This window comes from Choloepus didactylus, chromosome 5, assembly GCF_015220235.1.
Source record: "Choloepus didactylus isolate mChoDid1 chromosome 5, mChoDid1.pri, whole genome shotgun sequence".
Lineage (NCBI taxonomy): Eukaryota > Metazoa > Chordata > Mammalia > Pilosa > Megalonychidae > Choloepus > Choloepus didactylus.
The window spans coordinates 46,006,838-46,031,642 of record NC_051311.1 but is presented as its reverse complement, the minus strand read 5'-3'; the positions used below and the strand labels follow the sequence as shown (position 1 = coordinate 46,031,642).

Sequence of the window (24,805 nt, the reverse complement as noted above, 5' to 3'; positions counted from 1 at the left end):
AATATAACATGCGATCTTGGTTTGGCTCCTAGACAGGTGGGAATGCAGAGAGAATACTGTAGATTATGATAGAGAACCTTGTGAATATTAACTTTCCTGATTTTAACCACGTAATTATACTGTGGTTAGATTAGTGAATGTCCTTGTTCTTGGGGGAAAATGAACATGGGGTAAATGGGCATCATGTCTACACTTTACACTCAAATGATTCAGAAATGCTAAATCTAGGTAAAGGTATATGGAATACTTCATATAATTCTTGACACTTCTCTATAAATTTGAATTTATTTCACAAAAATATAGTTAAGAACAGGAAGGTTAGCAAACCTTGGAAGTTTGGTACAGGCAAAACTGTGAAGTAAGAATAAGCACATAACCTTTTTCTAAACTTGTTTTGAAATAAATACCTTCAATTTTTTAATGTTTTTTGAACTCTGACCATTCTATCACACTTCTATCCCTGACAGATTGTCATTAAGGAATGGGAAGCAACCAAACATGGATCACAAGTTTCATTTTGGTGGGATTTTGGCTCAGTGTGGAAATGAAAGTGTTCCTTTTCGGTATGTTCTCCTTGATCTACATCTTCAGTCTGATGGCAAATGGCATGATCTTGGGGCTCATCTATTTGGACTCCAGACTGCACACTCCCATGTACTTTTTCCTTTCACACTTGGCCATCCTTGACATATCCTATGCTTCCAACAATGTTCCCAAGATGTTGGAAAACCTACTGAAACAGAAAAAAACTATCCCTTTCATCTCATGTATAATACAGACATTTTTGTATTTGGCTTTTGCTGCCACAGAGTGCCTGATTTTGGTGGTAATGTCCTATGACAGGTATGTGGCAATCTGCCACCCCCTCCAGTACACTGTCATCATGAGCCAGAGAGTGTGCACTATCCTGGCCATAGCTTCTTGGGTATGTGGATTTAGCCTGGCCCTGGTACATGCAATTCTCCTCCTAAGGCTGCCCTTCTGTGGACCTCATGAAGTGAACCATGTCTTCTGTGAAATCCTATCTGTCCTCAAACTGGCCTGTGCTGACACTTGGATCAACCAAATGGTCCTTTTTGCTTCTTCTGTGCTTGTCTTAGTCGGGCCCCTATTCATGATGCTAGTCTCCTATACACTCATCCTTTGGACCATCCTGAAGATCCAGTCAGGGGAGGGCCGCAGGAAAGCTTTCTCCACCTGTTCCTCACACCTCTGTGTGGTTGGGATCTTCTTTGGCATAGCTATGGTGGTTTATACGGTTCCAAACTCTAATCAACGAGAGGAGCAGGAGAAAATGCTGTCCTTGTTTCACAGCCTCTTCAACCCAATGCTGAATCCCCTAATTTACAGCCTGAGGAATGCTCAAGTGAAGGGGGCCTTCTACAGAGTGCTGCAGAAGAAGAGGTCTACATGATATGTGACTCAAAGGCTGATTGCTAATGACAAAAAAAAGAAACTCAGAAAATTCTCCAATTAGAAGTTTGATATAAAAATGGTAATTGTCCAAAGATTGGTTCTGAAAATAAGGCAAAATTCCATGAAAAACATACACTCTAACATTGAAAATACGTATTAGGAGCTGGGTCAGCTGAATTATGAAAATATTGAATCTCTCTTTAAAAGATATGAATTGAAGTCTTCTTTAAAAAAATCAGAAAAAAGTTATGGGGAAAATATTTATTTTAAATTTAAGAACATGACAACATATTACTCTGGCTATTCATTGTGGGCATACATGCTTTCTTATCACCTCTTTGTGGCATGTGGAAATGATACAGTAATATCTCTATCAGAAGAGAGAAGTTCCAAGGTGAAATATAAATTTAAATACATATAATATTGCAGAGTGACATTCTTCTACCTCACCACTTGTGAGGCCAATGATTTCATTTCTCATATGACTGAGAAATCCTAATTCCCAACAATAGGAGTAAAGGCAAAAATGTTATGGAAAGCTTTAATACAACTAGAAAATATGTAAACAATCCTAAAATGTATTTAAAGATTTAGGATTTGGTCAAATGAATGAAAACAACTTGCAAATGTTTACACAGTTCTTGAAGCAAGGCTTTGGAACATTGCTAAAACTACATTTATTCCTGGGTTTTGATAATTGTCAAAAAGGCAAGATTTGATCACTTGTTGAAGCTATTGAAAATTTTCTCACCAACATTGTTGTAATGTTTGAAACAATTTGTCTGAAAATGGTTTGGGTTGACACCAAACAGCATGAGACAACTTTGTTGTAGCCAACATCATTTCTCTTTCATGGTGGCAAAAAGTCCTCTGGATTTGTAAAGCCAGATTGAACAACTATCTTTAAAATATTGATGGTGGTAAAGTAAGAAAGGGCTGGCTTTTGTACAGCCATCAGCTAAGGCATTCCCAATAATTTTATAGGTATTCATTTTATTATGAACTTTAATTTTAACAACTGAGATTTCCTTTAGATGTGCAATAATCTCAAATAAGTCATTAAGTCCATTTCAATTGTCATTAGGATGCTTGATTTTTATACTAATGAGCTAAAGACTGCCCTGTGTGTTGTATACTCCTTTATAGTATTCTAAAACTATTGGTTGGAGGTACACTGGTACCAAACTCAAATTTGTACTCATCCAATTGCTTTAAAAATAGGCAAAGAGAACCTAAGATGGTAGCTAGGAGGGACTGGGCAAAAAAAAAAACACCTCCATGAAAAATACTAGATAAAAGCCAGAAAGTGACCCAGAACACCAGTTCCAGCAATGCACCAGCTGGACAACTTCTGCTAAATCCACAGGGACTGTGCACTTGGTAAAACTAGGAGTCTGCATTCTGAAATGAGTGAGTATGCCTGCTGAATATCCAGCAGTGATGCTGTGGTGTGGGGAAACTGTGGTTTGGCGTTTGGAGGTGAATTAGTTTTTTTTTTTTTAAAAACCCAAAAGCAGCTGCAGATACGGCAGTGAGAACCACACAGTGAAGCGCTGCAGGAATGGGCTGTGCGAACGCCTCAGTATCTGGTGTGCAAGATAGCCTTTTGCACATCTGCTGCTAATTTTCCAGATCAAAGAAGGCAGAGGTGAGCCAAAAGGGGAAAATAACCACACCCTTTGCAGTCATCTTCCCAGTGGGCTGGGAAGGCTCCTGCCTGGCGCCAGGGCCACGGCCCAGAGCTGCACGAAAAAACCCAGTGTGACAGGAAGTGTTTCCAGCAACACACATGCCACAATATCAGGGGTGGACAATAGACTTTCACGCACCCACAGCTAATTGTTCCAGAGCTGGGAAGGCAGAGCTGTGTGAAAAGGGGGAAATTAAGACGCCCCATACAGCCATCCTTACAGCAGGCTGGGAACACATTTACATGGCCCAGCAGCCCAGAACTTCCCTCGAGGGATGGTGCACACTTGTAACATAGCACAACCTTCCCTCAGCAGAGGCCCTAGAAGGGCACGGCTGGAAAGATGAATCCGCTCAGAAATTCCAGGGACCATATGCCATTACCAAGGACTTGTGGGTCAGCAGCAGAGACAATCTGTGGTGAGACTGAAATGAAGGTTTAGACTCTTGTAACAGCCTTAAATCTCCATGAACACCTGGGAGGTTTGATTATTAAAGCTGCCCTCCCTGCCTAACCGCTCATACACAAACCCCACATTCAGGGCAGACAGCACCAACAACACACCCAAACTTGGTGCACCAGTTGGACTCCAAAAGAATCAGACCCCCACACACCACAAAGACAAAGTTGGGGAGAACTGACTTGAGGGAATAGGTAATTCGTGGACACCATCTGCTGGTTAGTTAGAGAAAGTGTATGCCACCATGCTATAGATCTGACAAATTAGAGATTAGTCTTTGAGCAATCCTACATATCTAAAAGAACCCTATCAAGTAAAGCAAATGCCAAGAAGCCAAAAGCAACAGAGAATTATAAAGCATAAGAAAAAAACAGATGATATGGATAACCCAAACTGAAACACCCAAATCAAAAGATCAGAGGAGACACAGTACTTGGATCAATTAAAGAACTAAAGGCAAACAATGAGAGCATGGCACAGGATATAAAGGACATGAAGAAGAGCATGGCATAGGATATTAAGGACATGAAGAAGACCCTAGAAGAGCATAAAGAAGAAATTGCAAGAGTAAATAAAAAAGTAGATGATCTTATGGAAATAAAAAAACTGTTGTCCAAATTTAAAAGATTCTGGATACTCATAGTACAAGACTAGAGGAAGCTGAACAATGAATCAGTGACCTCAAGGACTAAAGAATGGAAAATGAAAGAACAAAAGGAAGGATGGGGAAAAAATTGAAAAAATTGAAATGGACCTCAGGCGTATGATAGATAAAATTAAATGTCCAAATATAAGACTCATTGGTGTCCCAGAAGGGGAAGAGAAGGGTAAAGGTCTAGAAAGTGTATTCAAAGAAAATGTTTGGGAAAACTTCCCAAAACTTCTACACAATATAAATACACAAAGCATAAATGCTCAGCAAACTCCAAATAGAATAAATCCAAATAAACCCACTCCAAGACATATTGTGATCAGATTGTCAAATACTGAAGAGAAGGAGCAAGTTCTGAAAGCAGCAAGAGAAAAGCAATTCACCACACACAAAGGAAACAGCATAAGACTAAGTAGTGACTACTCAGTGTCCACCATGGAGGTGAGAAGGCAGTGGTATGACATATTTAAAATCCTGAGAGAGAAAAATTTCCAACCAAGAATACTTTATCCAGCAAAGCTCTCCTTCAAATTTGAGGAAGAGCTTAAATTTTTCACAGACAAACAAATGCTGAGAGATTTTGCTAATAAAAGTACTGCCCTACTTCACATATTAAAGGGAGCCCTACAGACAGAGAAACAAAGAAAGGAGAAAGAGATATGGAGTAAGGTTCAGTACTAAAGAGATTCAATATTGATTCATTAAAGGACAATAGGAGAGAGAGGAAAATAATATATCTGACAAACATAAACCAAAGTATAGGATAGCTGATTCAAGAAAAGCCTTCACAGTAATAACATTGAGTGTAAATGGATTAAACTCCCAAATTAAAAGATATAGATTGGCAGAATATATCAAAAATTATGAATCATCAATATGTAGAATGTAGGGGAACTAGCAATAGAGAGCAATTAAGGAAGGGGGAATGATAACCCTATAATAACAGATAAGGTATTGTGGGTAAATTTCACATTCTGAGAATGCAGAGGAATGACTATGGTTAATGTCTGGTGGGTATGGTAGGAACAAGTTCACAGAAATGTTGGTATATTACGTTTATTTTCTTGAGGTAGAGAAGGAGCATGTTGGAAGTAAAGTAGTTATCTTAGGTTAATTGTCTTTTTCTTACTCCCTTGTTTGTTTGAAATGTTTTTTTTTTTTTTTTATTGTATGGTTTTTTTAATTTTTTTGATATAGTTGATTTAAAAATAGTTTTTTTTATTTTTTTATATAGCTGATTTAAAAATAAAGAGTTAATTAAAAAAATGAAAAAAATTGGCAAAATAAGCCATTTAGAGCCCATGTGCACCCAACATCTGCTAGCCATAGGTAAGATAAAGCCTGTAGTTATAAAATTACTTCTGCCTTTCAGAGCTCTCCTGACCATGTTATCTGAGTGACATGACCTAGACATGCAAGATCTCTCTCCAGGTTCCTGTATCCCTTGGGAGTTTCCCCTTCCCCTCTTCCCCTTTGGTGCCTCATCCCTTGCATTATAGCCTGTGAGAGGTCTCATGCTATGTGAGATTTCCTCTCCTATGCAATCTGTCAAAGCTACAGTCACCCAATAAATAGCTTGCAACAATGCTGCCATCTGATGGTCATGTATTTTTCACTGGTCAGTCCCCAGATTCCTCACACTCATTACACAGTTAGAAAATTCCTTTACTTTCATAACATGTAAACTATGATCAACTCCAAAGAAAGATCTGCTGTTAACAAAGGTATAAACATTTAAATCATTCTCAAGCAGATATGTTCATGGCAAAGCTGTCAGATCAACCATCTCAGTAAGAATGAATGTTGGCAAAGAGGCAATCTCTCTATTGATACTTAAGACACATAGAAAATTTTTAAGATATGAGTTACAACAGTCTCATATCAGAGTTGACTAAGGGGTTATCAATCAAGGTAAGAATTTGAACAACTTCTAGATAATCATGAGGTACACCTTTATTAGAAGAAGTTAACTGGCTTAGGTGTGAGCAGTATTTAACAGTAATATGAGAAACAGACAATAAAAACACTTCATAGGCATTAATGTTGGGCATTGTTTGTAAATGTTAGGGTTTTTACCACATGAAAGCCCACAGAAGGAATGCTGATGCTAGAGCAATGTCTGCCAAGGCTTCAAATAGCTTGGATACATCAGCTAGGGTCATAAGCAAAATGGAGAAACATGCAAGATCAAGAGCTATGATAAGGTGAACAATGGGCTTATAATGAATTCCTACTTGTGAGTAAGCACCCTTAGAGCACAATTTTGTCTTTCATGTATAAACCATGAGAAAGGTTTAGTATAGCTCAGAATGTCCAAATTCAGGAGTGGCTGTAATCCCTGCTTAAGAAAGGAAAAGGCCTATGCAGTACATGGATTCCAGGGATGAACTCCGGGATATTGGAATGATCACATCAGATAAGGGCTGTGTGTCCTAATCACATGCACACAAAGGAAATTACCAAACACATCTGAATATTTCTGTAATTTCTCTTTATAGAAAATGAAGGAGCAACTCACTGTGCATATCCAGTGACCAACTGGGAAATTTCAATCTTATTTTAAGGGTAAATATCATGTTAAGAGTTTCATTACGTTGAATTTAGGTCTTGAATTTGGATACAAAGAAACAACAATTGTCAGATAAAATTGATTATTTTGCTGGGATATGAGCATAATCTTGGTATTGAAAGTCAAGATAACATTTACAGTATTCCTACAGAATAACAATATTTAAGTAATATATAAGTTTTTTAGTTGGTTTATCTTTAGTGTAAGTGTTAGGTTTAGCTCCTGGGCTCTCACCCCACCCCTGAAATTTAATAGTGTTGCAAAAGCACAAAAATGTAGATCAAAGTCCTTTTTCTGTGAACCATTAAATTTCTCATTTATTTTATTTATAGGCCTTTTATCTACTAGGTTCAATATCCTTTATATGTATATGCTTAGATATTCACAGTTTACAAATCATTAGATGTCCTATTAATGCATTTAATTTTATCTCCAAAATATTAAAATTAAAATAATAATATATTAATTTCCCTACCAGTACATTAAATTAAACAAAAACATATGTCATATTTCATTTATCATCTTAATGATCTACACATTACCTTGCTAAAGAAAATTACAACCATTATCTTGCATACAAATCCAGATTTTTGGAAACATTTTACCTAGTATAGTCTCATCCATTCATATTAGTAACAACTTTTAACCAAATCAATCAACTTCTATACACTTAGAGACACAGAGAAAAATTGGAAGACCAATAACCAAGGTCTAGAAGGCAGATACAGAAGCATTAGCAAATCTTTTTCTGTCACAAACACACACATATGTAGAAGGGGCACTTCCCAAATCTGGGTTCATTGCTAGGCATGGCCAACAGAAGTCACACCGAACCAGGCTGAGAAGGAAAAAGGTTTATTTATGCCAGCAGAAGACAGGGGAAGCATTCCCAAATCTGCCTCCCCGAAGTGTTTCCTCAGCTGGGTTTTATACCCAGCTTCAGAGACAGAGATAATCATTTAATTAACATGCAAGGAGAGTGAGAGTGATAGAGGAAAGTCTTATTCATATCTGGGAGGTTTGGGGCAATCTCCCAGTGCTTCTTTAATTGGCCAAAACCATTAGAGACAAAAGGAGTTAATCATTTTAGTTAACATGTAACAGGTTTGGAGAACTTCAGTAATTTAGTTATTTCCTGTTTTCTTCAGGAGCTAGGTGACATCTGTGAAAGTGCAAACTTTACATTTACATATATTTTTGCAGACTTTACATCTTGCTATCCTATGAGAACAAAGGTCCTCAAACCACCACCACCCCCTGCCCATTTCCCATTTCACGATTACATTCAAAAGCTGTTTTAGGTTATGTTCCAAGGTTAATTTATAATTTCATGCTTGCTTACAGTTTTAGGTTACATTTTAACAGTTACTGTTACACACATTCCTTTCAGGTTTCTCAAAGAGGCAAAAGGAACATGTGTAGAAACACAATGCAGCAGCATTTCATGCATCTTTTTTGACCTATTAACTTATGACCACGCTTACATGTAGTCTAAGACCAAAAACTTCACTAAAGATCTTGAAGTTGCATTTTAAGCTGATACATTACAAAGAAAAACAGGTTGATATTGAAAGTTTTTCAGAGAATTGACACTTAAATTTTTTACCCACAGAGTGTTATGTGGAAAAATTGAGTCTCATGATTATAGCATTATAAGAATCAATTTTAAATGACATCATTTAGTTTAATTTAATTTAGGTAGTTTTACACTTTTATGTTAATTAAAAATAAGATGCATTTGTTAGAGCAATAAAATGAGTGTGGGAACTCTACAGAATTCAAACTAGTAATACTTTCCATAGGAAAAAAGGTCTAAATAGTGCATAAACTAGAATATTATGCTAATATTATTTGTATATGATGCTATTATAGAAGAAATAAAACAGAATTCAGCTGATATAACATCAAAATTACTAAATTAGTATATTTTCCCAAGGAATAATTCCTTAACTGTTCCTATACATTCCTTATTTTATGGTCTCTTCAATCCATTGCTGAACCCACTCATATATGTATGAGGAATGCTCAAGTATAGGGTGCCTTCTACAGAGCACAGCAGAAGACCTTGTGATAGCAGATAGAATTTTAGGGGACTGATTTTCCCCTTAAAATATATAGCTTGCTGATGAAGTAAAATTCAGAAAAATTTCCCAAGAGGAAGTTTGATTTAAGAATGGTGACTGTCCAAATTCTGGCCTTGAAAATGGGACAAAAGTCCATGGATAAGCATATCTTATTAGGTTAAGAATCCACATCATGATCTGGGAAAGCTGTATTATCAGAATATTTACTTTTTCATTTTAAAATGTTGAGCCCCCTTTTATAAAGAATCAGGGAAATGACTATATGGAAAAAAGTTTTAATGACCAGAAAGTTACATCAACACATTATTCTGGCTGATTAATCTGGACATATGTGACTCTACCTGGTGGTAGCTGTAAATGATACTGTAAAATTAATACTGAAAGAGAAAACTTCCAATGTGAAGCATAATTTTAATAGAGATAACAATGTAGAGCAATATGCTTCTACCTCACCAATTGTGAGGACAAGGAAATAAATGGCTGAGAAATTCTGAATTATTGCTGTAATAATACAGAAGTAAAGGGGGAAGGAATCTTTAATCCAACCAGAATATATAAAGAATTATAAAACATATTTTAAGCTCTGTGGTATGATAAAGTAAATGAAATTTATGAATCTCTAAATGTTCCTGGCAGCAAGGGCTTAGAGCATTGTTCTACCTTTATATTTATGTTTATATCCTGAATTATGCTAATTACCAATATGGCAAGATTTGATCACCTGTAGAGGCTCTTGGGCAAGTTTTTCCTTTTGACATTTTGTAGTCTTTGAAACAATTTTATCTTAAGATGGTTTAGGGTGACGTCAAGAGATATGAGACAGCTTCAATATAGCCAACATCATTTCTCTTTCATGGTGGCAAAAAATCCTCCAGATTTGTGAATCCAGATTGAGCAACTCTCATTATGTTAATTACAGTAAAATTTGTAGAGGCTGCTTTTGTATACTTGTCAGCTAAGGGATTTCCTTTAGCTCTGAAACCTTTTCTCCTTATGGACTTTTATCCTAATAACCGAGTGAATTTGATGTGCAATTGTATCTAGTAAGTTACTAATTTCTTTTTGAAATTTTATTGGGTGTCCAAAGAAGTTAGAAAATGCTTTTATTTTCATAGCATGCTGAAAGTAAAATGATTGCCACTGTATTAGTTTCCCATTGCTGCCATAACATATCATAAACTTTGAAAAGCACATTATCTTAGAATTTGGAGGTCAGAAGACTAAAATGAATCCACAGGGCTGTGTTTCTTCTGGAGGCAGCAGAAAATCCATTGCCCATCCTTTTCAGATTCCATAGGCTGCCTAAATCCTTGGCTCATGGCCTTTATCTTCATAATCATCAGCATAACATCTTCTCTCCCCTCTGATCTTTTGCCTCCTTCTTGTAAGGACCTATGGAATTACATCAAGTCCACACAGGTAATCCACAATAGGCTCACTATCACAAGCTCTTGAACTTAATCATACCTGTGAAGTTCCTTCTGCTATGTAAAACAATATTCTTTTCTCTCTATTCTCTGCCCTCACTTTGCTGGGGAATAGGGTCATCATGGGGTTCATCTGCCTGGACCCCAGGCTGCACACCCCCATGTACTTCTTCCTCTTACTTGTGGCCACCAGTGAAATGTCCTATGTCTCAGTGTCCCCAAGATGCTGACAAATCTTGTGAATCAGAAAAGAACCATTTCTTTTGTTCCATGCATAATGCAGACATTTTTGTATTTGGCTTTTGTTCACACAGAGAGCCTAATTTTGGTGATGTCCTATGATAGGTAAGTGGTGATCTGCCACCCACTACATTACTCTGTCATCATGAGCTGGACATTGTGCACTGTCCCAGCGCTCACTACCTGGGCATTTAGCTTCTTCTTGACCCTGGTCCATGTGGTTCTCATCCTGAGGCTGCCCTTCTGTGGTATTCAAAAAAACAATCACTATTTCTGTGAAATCCTGTCTGTCCACAAACAGGCCTGTGCTGACATGAGGATTAACCAGTTTGTCATCTTTGCAGCCTGTGTGTTTATCTTAGACCTCTATGCTTGGTCTCCTACACCCACGTCCTGGTTGCCATACTGAAGATCTGATCCAGGGAGGGACACAGGAAGGCCTTCTCCACCTGCTCCTCCCACCTCTGCGTGGTTGGACTCTTCTTTGGCAGCGCTATTGTCATGTACATGGCTCCCAAGTCCAGCACCCTGAGGAGCAGCAGAAAATCCTTTCCCTATTTTACAGCCTTTTCAACCCTATGCTGAACCCCCTCATCTACAGTCTGAGGAATGCAGAGGTGAAGGGTGCCCTAAGGAGAATTCTGTGGAAGTAGACGACAATGCATGAAGTAAGAGGGAAAAATCTTTATGAGGAGGACAGTACCCCTTTGGAGAGATCCAGAAATTTCATGATGTAGAATGTATTTAGTCTTAACTCAGGGGAAATTATTTATTCAAAATTTAGGAGGTTGTGTTCATGAGTTATTGTGTCTCTGGAGAAGGGATTGGGCAGATTATTGGATATTTTGTGGCTGAGTTATTGAAGTAAGTGGTGTAAATACTATTGGAGTTGGGATAGAATGTGAAGCTTGTCATTTTGAAGTCTTCTAGGGTAAATGAATATACTTCTGTTATTGCCTCTAATGGATCAGAAATGGGCATTTTTTTGGTCAGTGATTAAGTGTCTGAAGTGTAGGAACAGATATGTTGGCTTTGCTTTTGATCTTAGAGGGAACAGAACTTCATCTCTGTAACAATATTTAACAGTGGGTGAGATGGTCCTGCACACAGTACTGAGTCAAGAAGAGGTCCAGATAATTCCCATTTCCCCTCACTAATGGCCCATTAGGGAGTATCGGTCAGAACCCACTGAAAAAATCATCTTAAGAATCAAAGAAATAACAGATCCCAAAATGTGTAGGGACCACAGGCAATGCCATTATGATGGTCCAAATGTGGGAATCCAGTCCTTGACATTAATTTTGGAAAAATTATGATCCAGAGCATTCAAATATGAAAACTTTTCACCTAACTTCATAAGATTAAAAGATTGCTGAATTCTTTGCTACTGAAATTGGGGACACTAGAAGTACTTCTGCTCTCATCACTAAACCTTTGTTTTATGAAATATTGAAAAAAATGACAGCTTTACCCTAAAAAGAGATCAAGAAAATGTTGTCTTTTCTCATAATTTCCATTATGTATACACATAGTGGTGGACTTATGTAGTGTAATGAGTCAAAGACTGGGAAGGAAAATCAGAAAACTGGGGAAAAAACAAAACTTTTTGTTTGCAGATGATATGTTTTGGTATACAGAAACTACTATTAAGTTTGCAAAAGAAAACTAGAGGCTATTATTAATTTTAGTAATGCCACAGGGTCTAAAGTAAAAAAAAAAAACACAATTTTTATGTATTAGAAATTTACTAGGAGAGCTAATCCATGTTCCTGTGCCCAAATTTCATGTCCTCAGAATTTGCATGTCCAGATCAGTGGTGTATCCACCTACAGTGGACACTGTCATGGGAAATTCAGCAATTTCGTGAATGCCACTGGGAGTAAGTTCATTATCTTCACCTTCTGGGAAGTCATCATTCTCAGCTTCTCCCACCAGAATCTCCAGCCTCATAGGTTGTAGAAAGCAGTTTAATTTATCCCTCATTGGCTATGTCATTCCAAAGATGTCCTTCCCAATAAGACCTTTGCCATATCCATAAACATGAGTGACACGTATAGCGTCTTTCCAGACCACCAATTTCCAAAGTTTCCTTTGCTAAAATAGGGAACATTTGATAGTCCAATAACATTCTATCTAGGAATCTAACCAGACTGCTAAGCCATTGATCACTACTGCCATGGGGGGGTAAACATATACATGGGGGTTGTAATGGTAGGTTTATGTGTCAATTTGGTACCAGGAGATGGTACCCAGGTGTCTGGTCAAGGAAGCACTGGCCTATCATTACTGCAAGGACAATTGTGGCTGGTTAACAAACCAGAAGGCTGGTTTATTAAATCACCTGTTAATTGACTGCATCTGTGAGTGATTACTTCAGTGAAGTTCATGTCTTCTACCATGAGAGAATTCAATCAGCTGGATTTAATCCAAACAGTTGGGGACTTTTAAAGGAGAAGAGAGAGAACCTTTACTTCATCTTTGGCTAGCCAGCATCTCCTGGGGAGTTCATCAGACAACTTCATCAGAGTTGTCAGTTCACTGCCTGAAACAGAAACCTACATCAGAAATTATCTAAAGCAATTTTTCTTGCTCCATCCTACCTACATATCATATCCTTTGCCTTTTAACACATGCTAAACTGGAGGATGCCTCCAGTCCTGCAAACCCTAATGCAGCTCATGCATTGCCTGATGCCATGGCTGGTCTCTCAGTTACTCACCATGCAAGCCCTGATGCTGGCCAAAATAACTGCTGCATTATATCCATGTACACCTCTTGTTTACCACTTCTGAGGTGGAAGCTCCCTGACTGACATTAATAGGAGACACACTTCTTTACCTTTTTTGTTTAAGTGATAATCCAAAAATGTGCTTCCCATGTCACTGAACAACTAGCCAAATAATTATCATCTTTCTATTCATTCATATCTATAGCTCAGTTTCCTTTATTTCCATTTGTGGTGGTTTGGAGCAGTTATGTAACCCAGGATAGTCCATGTTCTTTTAATCCATTCTTGTGAGTGCAGACTTACTGTGGGTGGGACTTATTGGTTAGACTGTTTCAATTGAGAAGTTACCCATGCAATTCAAGGTGGTCTTTATCCTTTACTGGATTCCTTTATGAGAGGCTAAAAGAGACATTTGGAGAAAGCTTACAGAGAAAATCCCTGAGAAGCAAGAAGAACACACAGGAGCTAATAGAGAGAGCCATTGAAACCAGAACCCAGGAGAGGACTAACAGATAACATTATGCACCTACCCATGTGACAGAGGTAATACCGATGCTAGCAGCCTTTCCTCAGAGAAGGTATATTCTTCTTGATGCCTTAATTTGGACATTTCCATGGCCTTAGATTAGTAAATTTGTAACCTAATAAATCCCCATTGAAAAAGCCAACTCATTTGTGGTATATTGCATTCTGGAAGGTTTGAAAAACTGAAACAGATTTTGGTGCCAGAGACCATGGGGTGCTGCATGATACAAATACCAAAATGCTGGAATGAATTTGTAAATAGATAAACATAAGAATCTGGAAGAAATGTGAGATATTTAATAGAAAAAGCCTAGATTGCTTTGAAGAGACTGTTGGTAGAACTATAGATGGTAAAGGCACTTCCAGTGAGCCTTTAGACAGAAATGATACATTTGTCATTGCAAACTGGAGGAAAGGTGATCTTTGTTTTAAAGTGGCACAGAATTTGGCAAAGCCGAGTCCTGCAAAGTATCACAGTATGCCAAACCCCAACCAAGAGTGTTCCTGAAGACCCTAGGGAGTGCAAGTGCACAGGGCTCTAAGTCTCTATAAAAGTTTTTCTTATGTTTATTTTTTCAGAAACTTAAAGCTTCCAAATTTATCTTATGCCAGATAAACCCTGAAACCCAGATGTACCAGTCTCACCAAGATCATAAACCAGTTTCATGCCTCTACCCCATAAGGTCAACACCCCTTTGCAGCAAGAAGTTAAAATGGGCATTACCCAGATGTCCCTGAAGAATGAGAGAACTATCAAATGAGACAGATGAGTTGTATTTACAAACGATTAAATTTACAAATGATTTTTTTACAAATGATTTAATTTATTTAAAAAATGACAGTGAATGCTGACTCATTACATAGATATTTCTTTTTAGTATCTAGTGTTTTAGAGTATATGAGGAAATATCTGAATTTACTGAGCTGTAATCCAGTAGCCTTGATCTTTAATAATGATTGTAAAACTATACAGCAAATTTTTTAAAAGTCAGTTGCCCATCTCTGAATGGATCTACTTATGGATGTTTTGTTCTCATCCACTGATCTATATATTTATCTTTGACAATACTACGCTGTCTTATTTAACCTACATCTATGGTAAGACTTAAAACTAGGTAGATTGCAATACTAGTGATCAGTAACAAGGAGGGATTAAGGGGTATGGGATATTTAGAGTCTTCTTTTTTCTTTTTATTTCATTTTCTTAAGTAATGCAAATGCTCTAAAAATAATCATAGTGATGAATCTGCACATGTGTGATGATACTGTGAACCACTGATTTTAAACTTTGGATTGCTTTTATGGTGCTTGAGTATATCTCAATAAAATTATGTTTAAAAAAAGAATAGAATGAATAAATTTGGAAAGAAAGTTTTCAAACTGTAAACTTCAAACTCATGAAATGATGCATCCCTAATGGATAAAAAACAAAGCATAAACAAATCAATTTTGTGATTTTGCTTGTCATTGAAGCTTTCAATCCAAGCCAATATCTTAAAATTCCAAAGAAAATTTTCTAAAATATGTTGCTTCATATTATGAGGAAAAGTTTTAAAAAATCCTTTCTTTGAGTTGTAATTCAGAGCTATAATTTAAGTGTGTTTATTGAAGGTTAAAACACTAGTGTGATGACATGCACAACAGTAGTGTGATGACAGCATGAGGAGCTCTGCAGACCCACTCCCCCATGAAACTAATGAAAATTATTTCCAAATCCATGATCTCTGGAAATGGTCCTAAGGGCATAATAGCACACAAAGAATTATTTATTCAAAGAAATCTACTAAAATTATATAATAAGAGCGAGAGCCTGTGGTATTTGAACCTAGACCCTCATCCTTCCTCCCCATTCCCAATTTAGTCAGATGTAAACTGTACCCCAGATTGGTGCAGCTGAAAACACAACCCACCCATCCCCTCAAAGGAATAGCTCATCCTCCCCAAAGGACCTCAGCATTTCTTATCCTATCCCCAGCTACCTGTTGCTGAGGCTAAGTTCTGGGCAAGGGAGGAGTGGTAAGAGAGTCCTTCTTCTGCCCTGCCCCACTTATGGGACAAGACTCTACCTTGGTGTAGTACCACTGAGAACACTGGGGCCCAATCTCTGTCATCTTGACTCTAAAGAGGTGTTTCCACACTGGGAGAGGCAAGAAGAGAAGACCTGAGGTTACAGGCACCTGCTAATGAAAGCATAGCCCCTAAAGTACAGGAGTCAGTCGGAGAGAAGTGTACCATTGTCTCTGCCCCTCAGCTACCCAGCCTTGGCTCACAGATTTCAACTAGAGGGAGAAATAGGGTTTAGAATAAATGGCTTCTAATCTCTTCCCAAAGGGACTGCCTTCATTCACAACAGTGTGGAGAATCTGAAGCCTAAGGGTGCTCTCAATAACAATGGAGGTTGTGGTGATAAGCAGTAAATAGGAGATTGGTTGATCACTGGAGATACAGGTTAAATCATTTGAAGAAGAGAGCTAAGGAAAGAGACAGCTGAAAGGAACCCTCCTGGGGTCAGAAGAAATCTCAAACACTGACCTGGGAACTATCCCTTTAAAGGAACACAAATTTGATTGAATTATTCTCTGTTGTTATTTATGCCCTAGGGCATTGTTGTAAACAATCCTGCAATCAGCCATGATCAGCTGAGTATGGTTGGAGATATAGAGAATGTAGGTGGCTGTGGTCTCACCCAAGGCTGAGGCCCCGTAGCAACCTCAGGGACAACACTGCAAGGGGAGAGGGTGGGAAGAGACATCAGTAAAATAACCCAACAATCAAATAGCAATAACAAGACTGAACTAGGGAGTGGGAGGGAGACCAGTACCTAGAGTTGCTACAATATAATGATCTAAATGCCCAGTTTCCAACAAAATATATGAGGAACATAAAGAAACAGGAAAGTATGACCCATACAATGGAAAGTGTCACAGATATACAGTCATTGAAATTTTTTTTGTTAAAGTTTATTTGGGTAGCAAAATGATTTGCAGATTGGGCAATACCATGCAAAAAGTGGTAAGGACCTCATTTGAGGGGGGAGGGGAGATCAAGGAAGTGGAAAGGGGAAGCTTATATAGGACAAACACAGAAAAAAGTGAGGAAATGTTTTGATTGGCTGACATTAAGTTTCCATTTTATATAGGAGGGTTTAACAGAAAGGGGAGCATTTATCCATAGATTAGTATGGTATGTTTTTCCTTTCTGATAAGCTCTGTTTACTGGACAAAAACTGGTTTGCCATCAAGGTGTTGCAGTGCTATAGGGTGTGTTCCACTGTTCCATTTACTTAGAAAGACTTTGCAGGTCTTTTTTTTTTTTTTTTTTTTTTTTTTGTCTTCCAGAAAATCCTCTCATGAACAGGCCCCTCCCAGCAAAACCAAAAGAACACAAACATTTTATCTTAAATAATAAAAGAAACAGACAACAGAAACTGCATGTGAGAGTGACCAGATGTCAGATTTAACAAAAACATCAAAGAAGCAATTGTAAATATACTCAGTTATAAAAGAAGTAAAGGAAGGCATGAAGACAATGCCACATTGAATAGATTATACCAATAAAGAGATAGACATTATAAAAGAGAATGAAATGGAAATTCCAGAGTAGAAAAGCATTAAAACTGAAATGAAAAATTTACTGGAGTAGCCAAGGAGTAGATTTGAACTGGGAGAAGAAAGAATTAATGAAAATAAAGGGATTTATAGGGTTCCAGTTGACCAAGATGGTGTTGCAAGATGTCCCAGGGTGCTCTTTCCCCACAGATTCTTTAAACAACTAGCAAAAACTTGCAGAGAAATCTTTCTCAAAACTCTGGAAAAGAGTTAAAAGGGTTTCAGTAAATGAATAAGGGCTGAATCAAGAAAATTCAGCTTTAAAATTCATATGGAAAGCTCATGGTGTCTGCCACCCACCCTCACTTAGTGTGTCCCCAGCCCTGTTTGGGAGGGAGTAGATTAACACCTTAAGAAAATTCTGGGTTACCTGTATATCAGTGCCTATCTATCAGGTGGCAGCCTCAAAGACTGAACAAAAAAATGTGTTTCTGTCTCACCACCAAAAACATGTCCTGCTGACACAAGTAGCTTGCCGACAGCTAAAGCAGTGTAAAAAAAAATAAAAAAAATTTGAAGTGGCCTGGAGTAAAGGATTACCTGTGTGAAGAAATTAAATAGAGTACCTTGGAGGGAGGCAAAGTATATTTCATAGGGAGCAGAGGGTGCATTCAAATTGCTGTCAATGAGGGAATTCCTAGGGACACAACTGAGCACAAGTCCAAGACATTTCTCAGGCTCAGAAAAGATGGAGGGAGAGGACCCTGCATTTCACTTTCACCTCAGCCTGATCTTCTTGATAGAAGCACTAAATTCTAGAGGAGACCACCAGCCAAAGCAGAGTCAGTTTGCAGAGACTGGGAAAGATGTTTACTCCTTTGGGTAGCTTCTTTTGTTAGTTCCTATCATTTAAGGAAAACTTGGTCATACCATTAGCTGCATACAAAATTAAGGATCACACAGCTCAGGGATTAAATCCCAGAATTAACAATTTAAAACATTAAAATATATAGTATACAATAAGAGATTACAAGACAAATAAAGAAACAGGAATTAATGGCCCAACCAAGGAAACAGGATGAAATCCATAAACCATCAACAAAGAGGATAAGACTTTAGACACATCATTCAAAGACTATTTTAAATGATCCTAAACATACTTAAGGTGATAAAAGAAAACACAGAGAAAAAATTAAAGGATATTAGGAAAATTATGAATGAACAACATGAGAATTTCAATAAAGACATAGAAATTTTAAAAAGGAAACAAAAAGAAATACTGGATTTGAAGACCAAAAAACTGGAATGAAAAATTTCCTAGATGATTTCAACAGCAGACTGGAGCTGGCAGAACAAAGAATAAGTGAACTTGAAGATAGGAAAACTGAAATGATTCAGACAGAGGAGAAGAAAGGAATAGAATGAAAAGAAATGAGCAGAACATAAGAAACATGTGGGAGAACATAAAGTGCTCAAATACATGCATTATGGGAAACCTAGAAGAAGAAAAAGAGAAAAGGGCACAAGGGATATTCAAATAAATAACAGCAGAAAACTTCCCAAGTTTAATGAAACACATGAGCATACAAACTCAAGAAGCCCAACAAACCTCAAACAAGACAAACTCAAAGAGAAACAGGCCCAGAGAGAGACAGGGAAATGTCAAATAGAAAGGAAAAGGAAAGAGCCTTGACAGCCTCAAGAGAAAAGCAAAGTTTTATGGACAAGGGAGTTCCAATAAGATTAAGTGTTTATTTCTCATAGAAACCATGGAGGTAGGAAGGTGGGGGATGAAATATTGAAGGTGCTGAAAGAAAACAATTACCAAACAAAAATTTATATCCACCAAGAATGCCTTTCAAAAATGAGGGGGAGATTAAGACATTCCCAGATAAACAAAAGTGGAGGAAGTTTGTCATCATACTCTTGACTAAAAGCATAGCTAAAGAGAGTTCCTCAGACTTAAAGGAAAGGACACTAGACTGTGGATTCAAGTAGCAGAATGAATTAAAGACTTGTGGTAAAGGTAACTGTTCTGGTTTGCTAATGCTGCCATTATGCAAAATGCCAGAAATGAATTGGCTTTTCTTTTTAATTCAATTTATTGAGATATTTTCACATACCATACAATCACCCAAAGTGTATAGTTGTTCACAGTACCATCATATAGTTGTGCATTCATCACCCCAATCTATTTTTTGAACATTTTTCCTTCTACAAGAAAAAGCAAAAATAAGAATAAACAATAAAAGTAAAGAAAAAAACACCCAAATCATCCCTCTCCCACCCTAATTTTCATTTAGTTTTTTGTCCCCATTGTTCTACACATTCATCCATACACTAAATAAAGGGAGTGTGATCCACAAAGCTTTCACAATCACACTGTCACCTATTGTAAGCTACATTGCTATACAATCAGTTTCAAGAGTCAAGTCTACTGGGTTGCAGTTTGATGGTTTCAGGTGTTTACTTCTAGCTATTCCAATGCATTAGGACCTAAAAAGTGTTATCAATAAAATACATAAGAGTGCCCACCAGAGTGAACTCTCAATTCTATTTGGAATCTCTCTGCCTCTGAAACTTTATTTTATTTCATTTCACATCCCCCTTTTGGCCAAGAAGATGTTCTCAATCCTACAACGTTGGGTCCAGATTCATCCCCTGGAGTCATATCCCACATTGCCAGGGAGATTTACACCCCTGGGTGTCAGATACCTCATAGAGGGGAGGGCAGTGAGTTCACCTGCCAAGTGGCTTAGCTAGGGAGAGAGGGCCACATCTGAGCAACAAAGAGGTACTAAGGGGAGACTTGTGGGCACAATTATAAGCAGGTTTAACCTCTCCTTTGCAGTAATGCGCTTCATAAGGGTAAGTTCCAATAGAGGGCTTGGCACATCAAACTGCCAATCTTCAATGTTTGTGAGAACGTCAGCAACAATCCAGGTGAGGAAGCCCAACACTTCTGCATTTTGCCCAGCTCCTCAGGAGGGGCCTGGATATATATTTTTATTCTCTGTCCAAGTTATTTTGGGATCTGTCACTATTTCATACTAACCTGCACAAACCTACCAGGTTTCACTTCCTATTAAGAGTTCCATGTAATTATGGTATTTGAACAAACTGTATGAGTTAAATTATTTAGGAAATATAGATCTTGCACCAACTAAACATCTCTACTCTTTGTATCCAATGGAATTTGAAGTTTTAAAATGCAGTCAGTATTGTCCTTTACCCTTTGGCCCAATTTACCTTAGTCCTAACCACATCTGTTTCATTCATATCTCTAGTTGAAGTGTGGACTCTTTTTCAGCTTTTTTAACAGTTGCTATATGTGCCAATACTGACATTCATATTTGTCAAATTCTGGCTCTGAGTTTCAGGTGCCACACAGATACCCAAAGTTCCAGGGATTGGTCAGGTTATACACAAAGGGATCAGCATCTTGGAATCTGGAGATAGCTATTACAATTCAGGAATAGATGTGACTGCTGTAAGAGCTTGCAATCTAGGGATGGTTACAATAAGTGTTCCACTGATAAGCTGTGCTCTAAGGTTCAATTCTGAGTTTACACATTACAGTTAGTCCATATTGGTGAGGCATTATAGTGTTTGCCTTTGTTTCTGGTGTAGTTCACTCAAAATGCTGTCTACAGATTCCATTCACCTCTTTGCATATCTCACAGCTTCACTTCTTCTCACAGTTCCTCAATATTCCATTGTATACATGCACAACAGTTCACCATTCTGCCCCTCACTCGATGTACTCTTAGGCCACGTCCACCCATTGCAAATCATGTACTGTCTCCATAAACACCAGTGTGCAATTGTCCATGCATGTCCCTGCTCTCAGAGCCTCCAAGTATATGCCCCCTAATGAGGTTGCAGGACCTTATGGTATCCTTTTATGGTTAATAAAGAAAAGATAATAAAAAGAAAAATAAAATATCATACAATACAATAGCAGGGTCAGACAACAACACCACTACCAAGAATCCCATATCCCTCCCTTATATCCCCCTCTCATACACATTTAGCTTTGGTATATTGTCTGTGTTACCTTTAATGGATGCATATTACAATGTTACATTTCACTATAGACTCCAGTTTACTTTGATTATATTTTTTCCCCAATACCATCCCCTTGCCAACACCCTGCATGTTTGACAATCATTTGTTCTCCCACATGTAAGAACAGTTTTATATCTGTACATGTAGCCACAATCATTGACCACTCCAGTTTTGGTAAGTTAAACAGTACCAGTCTTTATCTTCTCTCTTTACCTCAGGTGTCATTCATGCCCATACCCACCTCTTTGAGCTTTAATCATGGACATCTTTGTTCTGTGTTCTTACAATATTGCACTACCATCACACAGTATTATACTATCTATTTCTGGATCTATACAATTCAAGCCTGCAGAAAATTCTGTATCCCTTCAGCATCAAATGCCCAATCGTTACCTTCATTCTACCTCCTGATAGCCTGTGTTATCAGCTTTTAACTTTCAAAGTTTGCTCATTAATGTTAGTTCATATTAGTGAGACCACATGTGTCCTTTTGTTTCTGGCTAACTTCACTCAACATAATGTCCTCAACATTCATCCACATTACTATATGTTCTGTGTCTTTGTTCTGTCTTATAACTACGTAGTATTCCATCATGTGTATGTACCACAGTTTGTTTATCAACTTGTCCATTGATGGACATTTGGGCTGTTTTCATCTCTTGACTATTGTGAATAATGCCACAATAAACATGGGTTTACAAATGTCTGTTCATGTCTTAACTTTCAGTTCCTCTGAGTATATACCTAGTAATGGAATAGCTGGGTCATATGGTAAATCTGTACTTAACTTCCTGAGGACCTGTCACACAGTCTTCCAGAGTGGTTGCACCATTCTACATTCCCATCAAGAGTGAATAAGTGTGCCTCTTTCTCCATATCCTCTTCAGCACTTGTAATTTTCTTGTTTTTGGATAATGGCCACTCTGGTAGGTGTGAGATGATATCTCATTGTGGTCTTGATTTGCATTTCCCTAATAGCCAGTGAAGTTGAGCATTTTTGATATCTTTTTGAGCCATTTGTATTTCCTCTTCAGAAAACTGTCCATGTCTGTTCTAGTTTGCTAATGCTGCCAGAATGCAAAACACCAGAGATGGATTGGCTTTTATAAAAGGGGGTTTATTTGGTTACACAGTTACAGTCTTAAGGCCATAAAGTGTCCAAGGTAACACATCAGCAATTGGGTACCTTCACTGGAGGATGGCCAACGGTGTCCAGAAAACCTCTGTTACCTGGGAAGGCATGTGGCTGGTGTCTGCTCCAAAGTTCTGGTTTCAAAATGGCTTTCTCCCAGGATGTTTCTTTCTAGGCTGCAGTTCCTCAAAAATGTCACTCTTAGTTGCACTTGGGATATTTGTCCTCTCTTATCTTCTCTGGAGCAAGAGTCTGCTTTCAATGGCCATCTTCAAACTATCTCTCATCTGCAGCTCCTGTGCTTTCTTCAAAGTGTCCCTCTTGGCTGCAGTTGCTTGCTCCTTCTGTCTGATCTTACATAGTGCTCCAGTAATTTAATTCAGACCCACCGTGAATGGGTGGGCCAACACTTCCATGGAAATTATCCAATCAGAGTCTTCACCCACAGCTGGGTGGGGCACATCATCACAGAAACACTCAAAGAATTGCAATCTAATCAACACTGATAACATCTGCCCACACAAGATTACATCAAAGATAATGGCATTTGGGGGGCATAATACATTCAAACTGGCACAATATCTTTTGCCCATTTTATGATTGTGTTGTTTTTCTCTCTGTTGTTGAGCTGTAGGATCATTTATATATTTGGAATATTAAACCCTTATCTGATATGCGGTTCCCAAATATTTTCTCCCATTGTGTATGCTGCCTTTTTTACCTTTCTGACAAAGTTCTTTGATGTACAAAATTGTTTAATTTTAAGGTGATCCTATTTGTCTATTTGTTCTTTTGTTGCTCATGCTTTAGGTGTAAGGTCTAGGAAACCACCTCCTTTCAAAAGATCTTTAAGAAATTGCCCTACATTTTCTTCTAGGAGTCTTATAACCTTAGTGCTAATGTTTAGTTCTTTGATCCATTTCGAGTTAATTTTTGTATAAGGTGTCAGACAGGGGTCCTCTTTCATTCTCTTGGAAATGGATATGCTGTTCTTCAAACACCATTTATTGAAGAGGCTGCGGTGTCCTAGCTGCTTTGGCTTGACTGCATTACCAAAGATCAATTGTCCATAGATGCAAGAGTCTATTTTTGAACACTCAATTCAATTCCATTGATCTGTATATATGTCTATCCTTATGGCAGTACCATGCTATTTTGAGCACTGTAGCTTTGTAGTATGCTTCAAAGTCAGGTAGTATGAGACTTCCCACTTCATTCCTCTTTCTCAAGATATTTTTGGCTATTTGGAGCACCTTTCACTTCCAAATAAACTTGGTTATTGGTTTCTCTATTTCTGCAAAGTAAGTTGTTGGGATTTTGATTGGTATTGCATTGAATCTATAAATAAGTTTAGGTAGAATTGACATCTTAATTATATTTAATTTTCCAATCCATCAACATGGTATGTTCTTCCATTATTTTTATTTATTTTATTTTTTTGGTCTAGTTTGATTTCTTTTAGCAGTTTCTTATAGTTTTCTTTGTATAGGTCTTTTGTGGCCTTCATTAAGTTTATTCCTTAATATTTGATTCTTTTGGTTGCTATTGTAAATGGAAATTTTTCATGATTTCTTTGTCATGTTCCACATTACTTGTGTATAAGAACACTACAGACTTTTTCATGTTGATCTTGTGGCCTGCCAATTTTCTAGTATTCATTGATTAATTCTAACAGCTTTGCTGTAGATTTTTCTGGATTTTCTGCATATAGAATCATGTCATCTGCAAACAGTGAAAGTTTTATTTCTTCCTCTCCAATTTGGATGCCTTTTATTTCTTTTTCTTTTCTAATTGCTCTAGCTAGAACTTCCAGCACAATGTTCAATAACATTGGTGACAATGGGAAACCGTGTCTTGATCCTGATCTTAGAGGGAAAGTGTTCAGTCTCTCCCCATTGAATATGATGTTAGCTGTGGATTTTACATATATTGCCTTTATCATATTGAGAAAATTCCCTTCTATTCCTATACTTTGAATTGTTTTCATCAAGAAAGGATGCTGATTTTTTTCAGATGCCCTTTCTGCTTCGACAGCATAATCATGTAGTTCTTCTGCTTTGATTTATTGATGTAGTGTGTTACATTAATTGATTTTCTTGTGTTGAACTGGCCTTGTATACTTGGAATAAACCCCACCTGGTCATGGTGTATAATTCTCTTAATGTGCTGCTGGATTTGATTTGCAAGCATTTTGTTGAAGATTTTTGCATCTACATTCACTAAAGAGATTGGTCTATAATTTTCTTTTTTTCTAGTAACTTTTGGC

The 24,805-nt window shown here is 37.6% G+C and overlaps 1 protein-coding gene and 1 pseudogene across 1 annotated transcript; both read left to right on the top strand.

Moving 5' to 3' along the window:
* The first annotated feature begins 481 nt into the window (after window positions 1-481).
* On the top strand, window positions 482-1,414 carry LOC119534849 (olfactory receptor 2A2-like). Its single transcript, XM_037837408.1, has one exon. It carries the CDS (start codon window positions 482-484, stop codon window positions 1,412-1,414), a length of 933 nt encoding a protein of 310 aa, XP_037693336.1.
* Window positions 1,415-10,378: 8,964 nt separating this feature from the next.
* Window positions 10,379-11,191, top strand: LOC119534848 (annotated as a pseudogene).
* The last annotated feature ends 13,614 nt before the right edge of the window (window positions 11,192-24,805 follow it).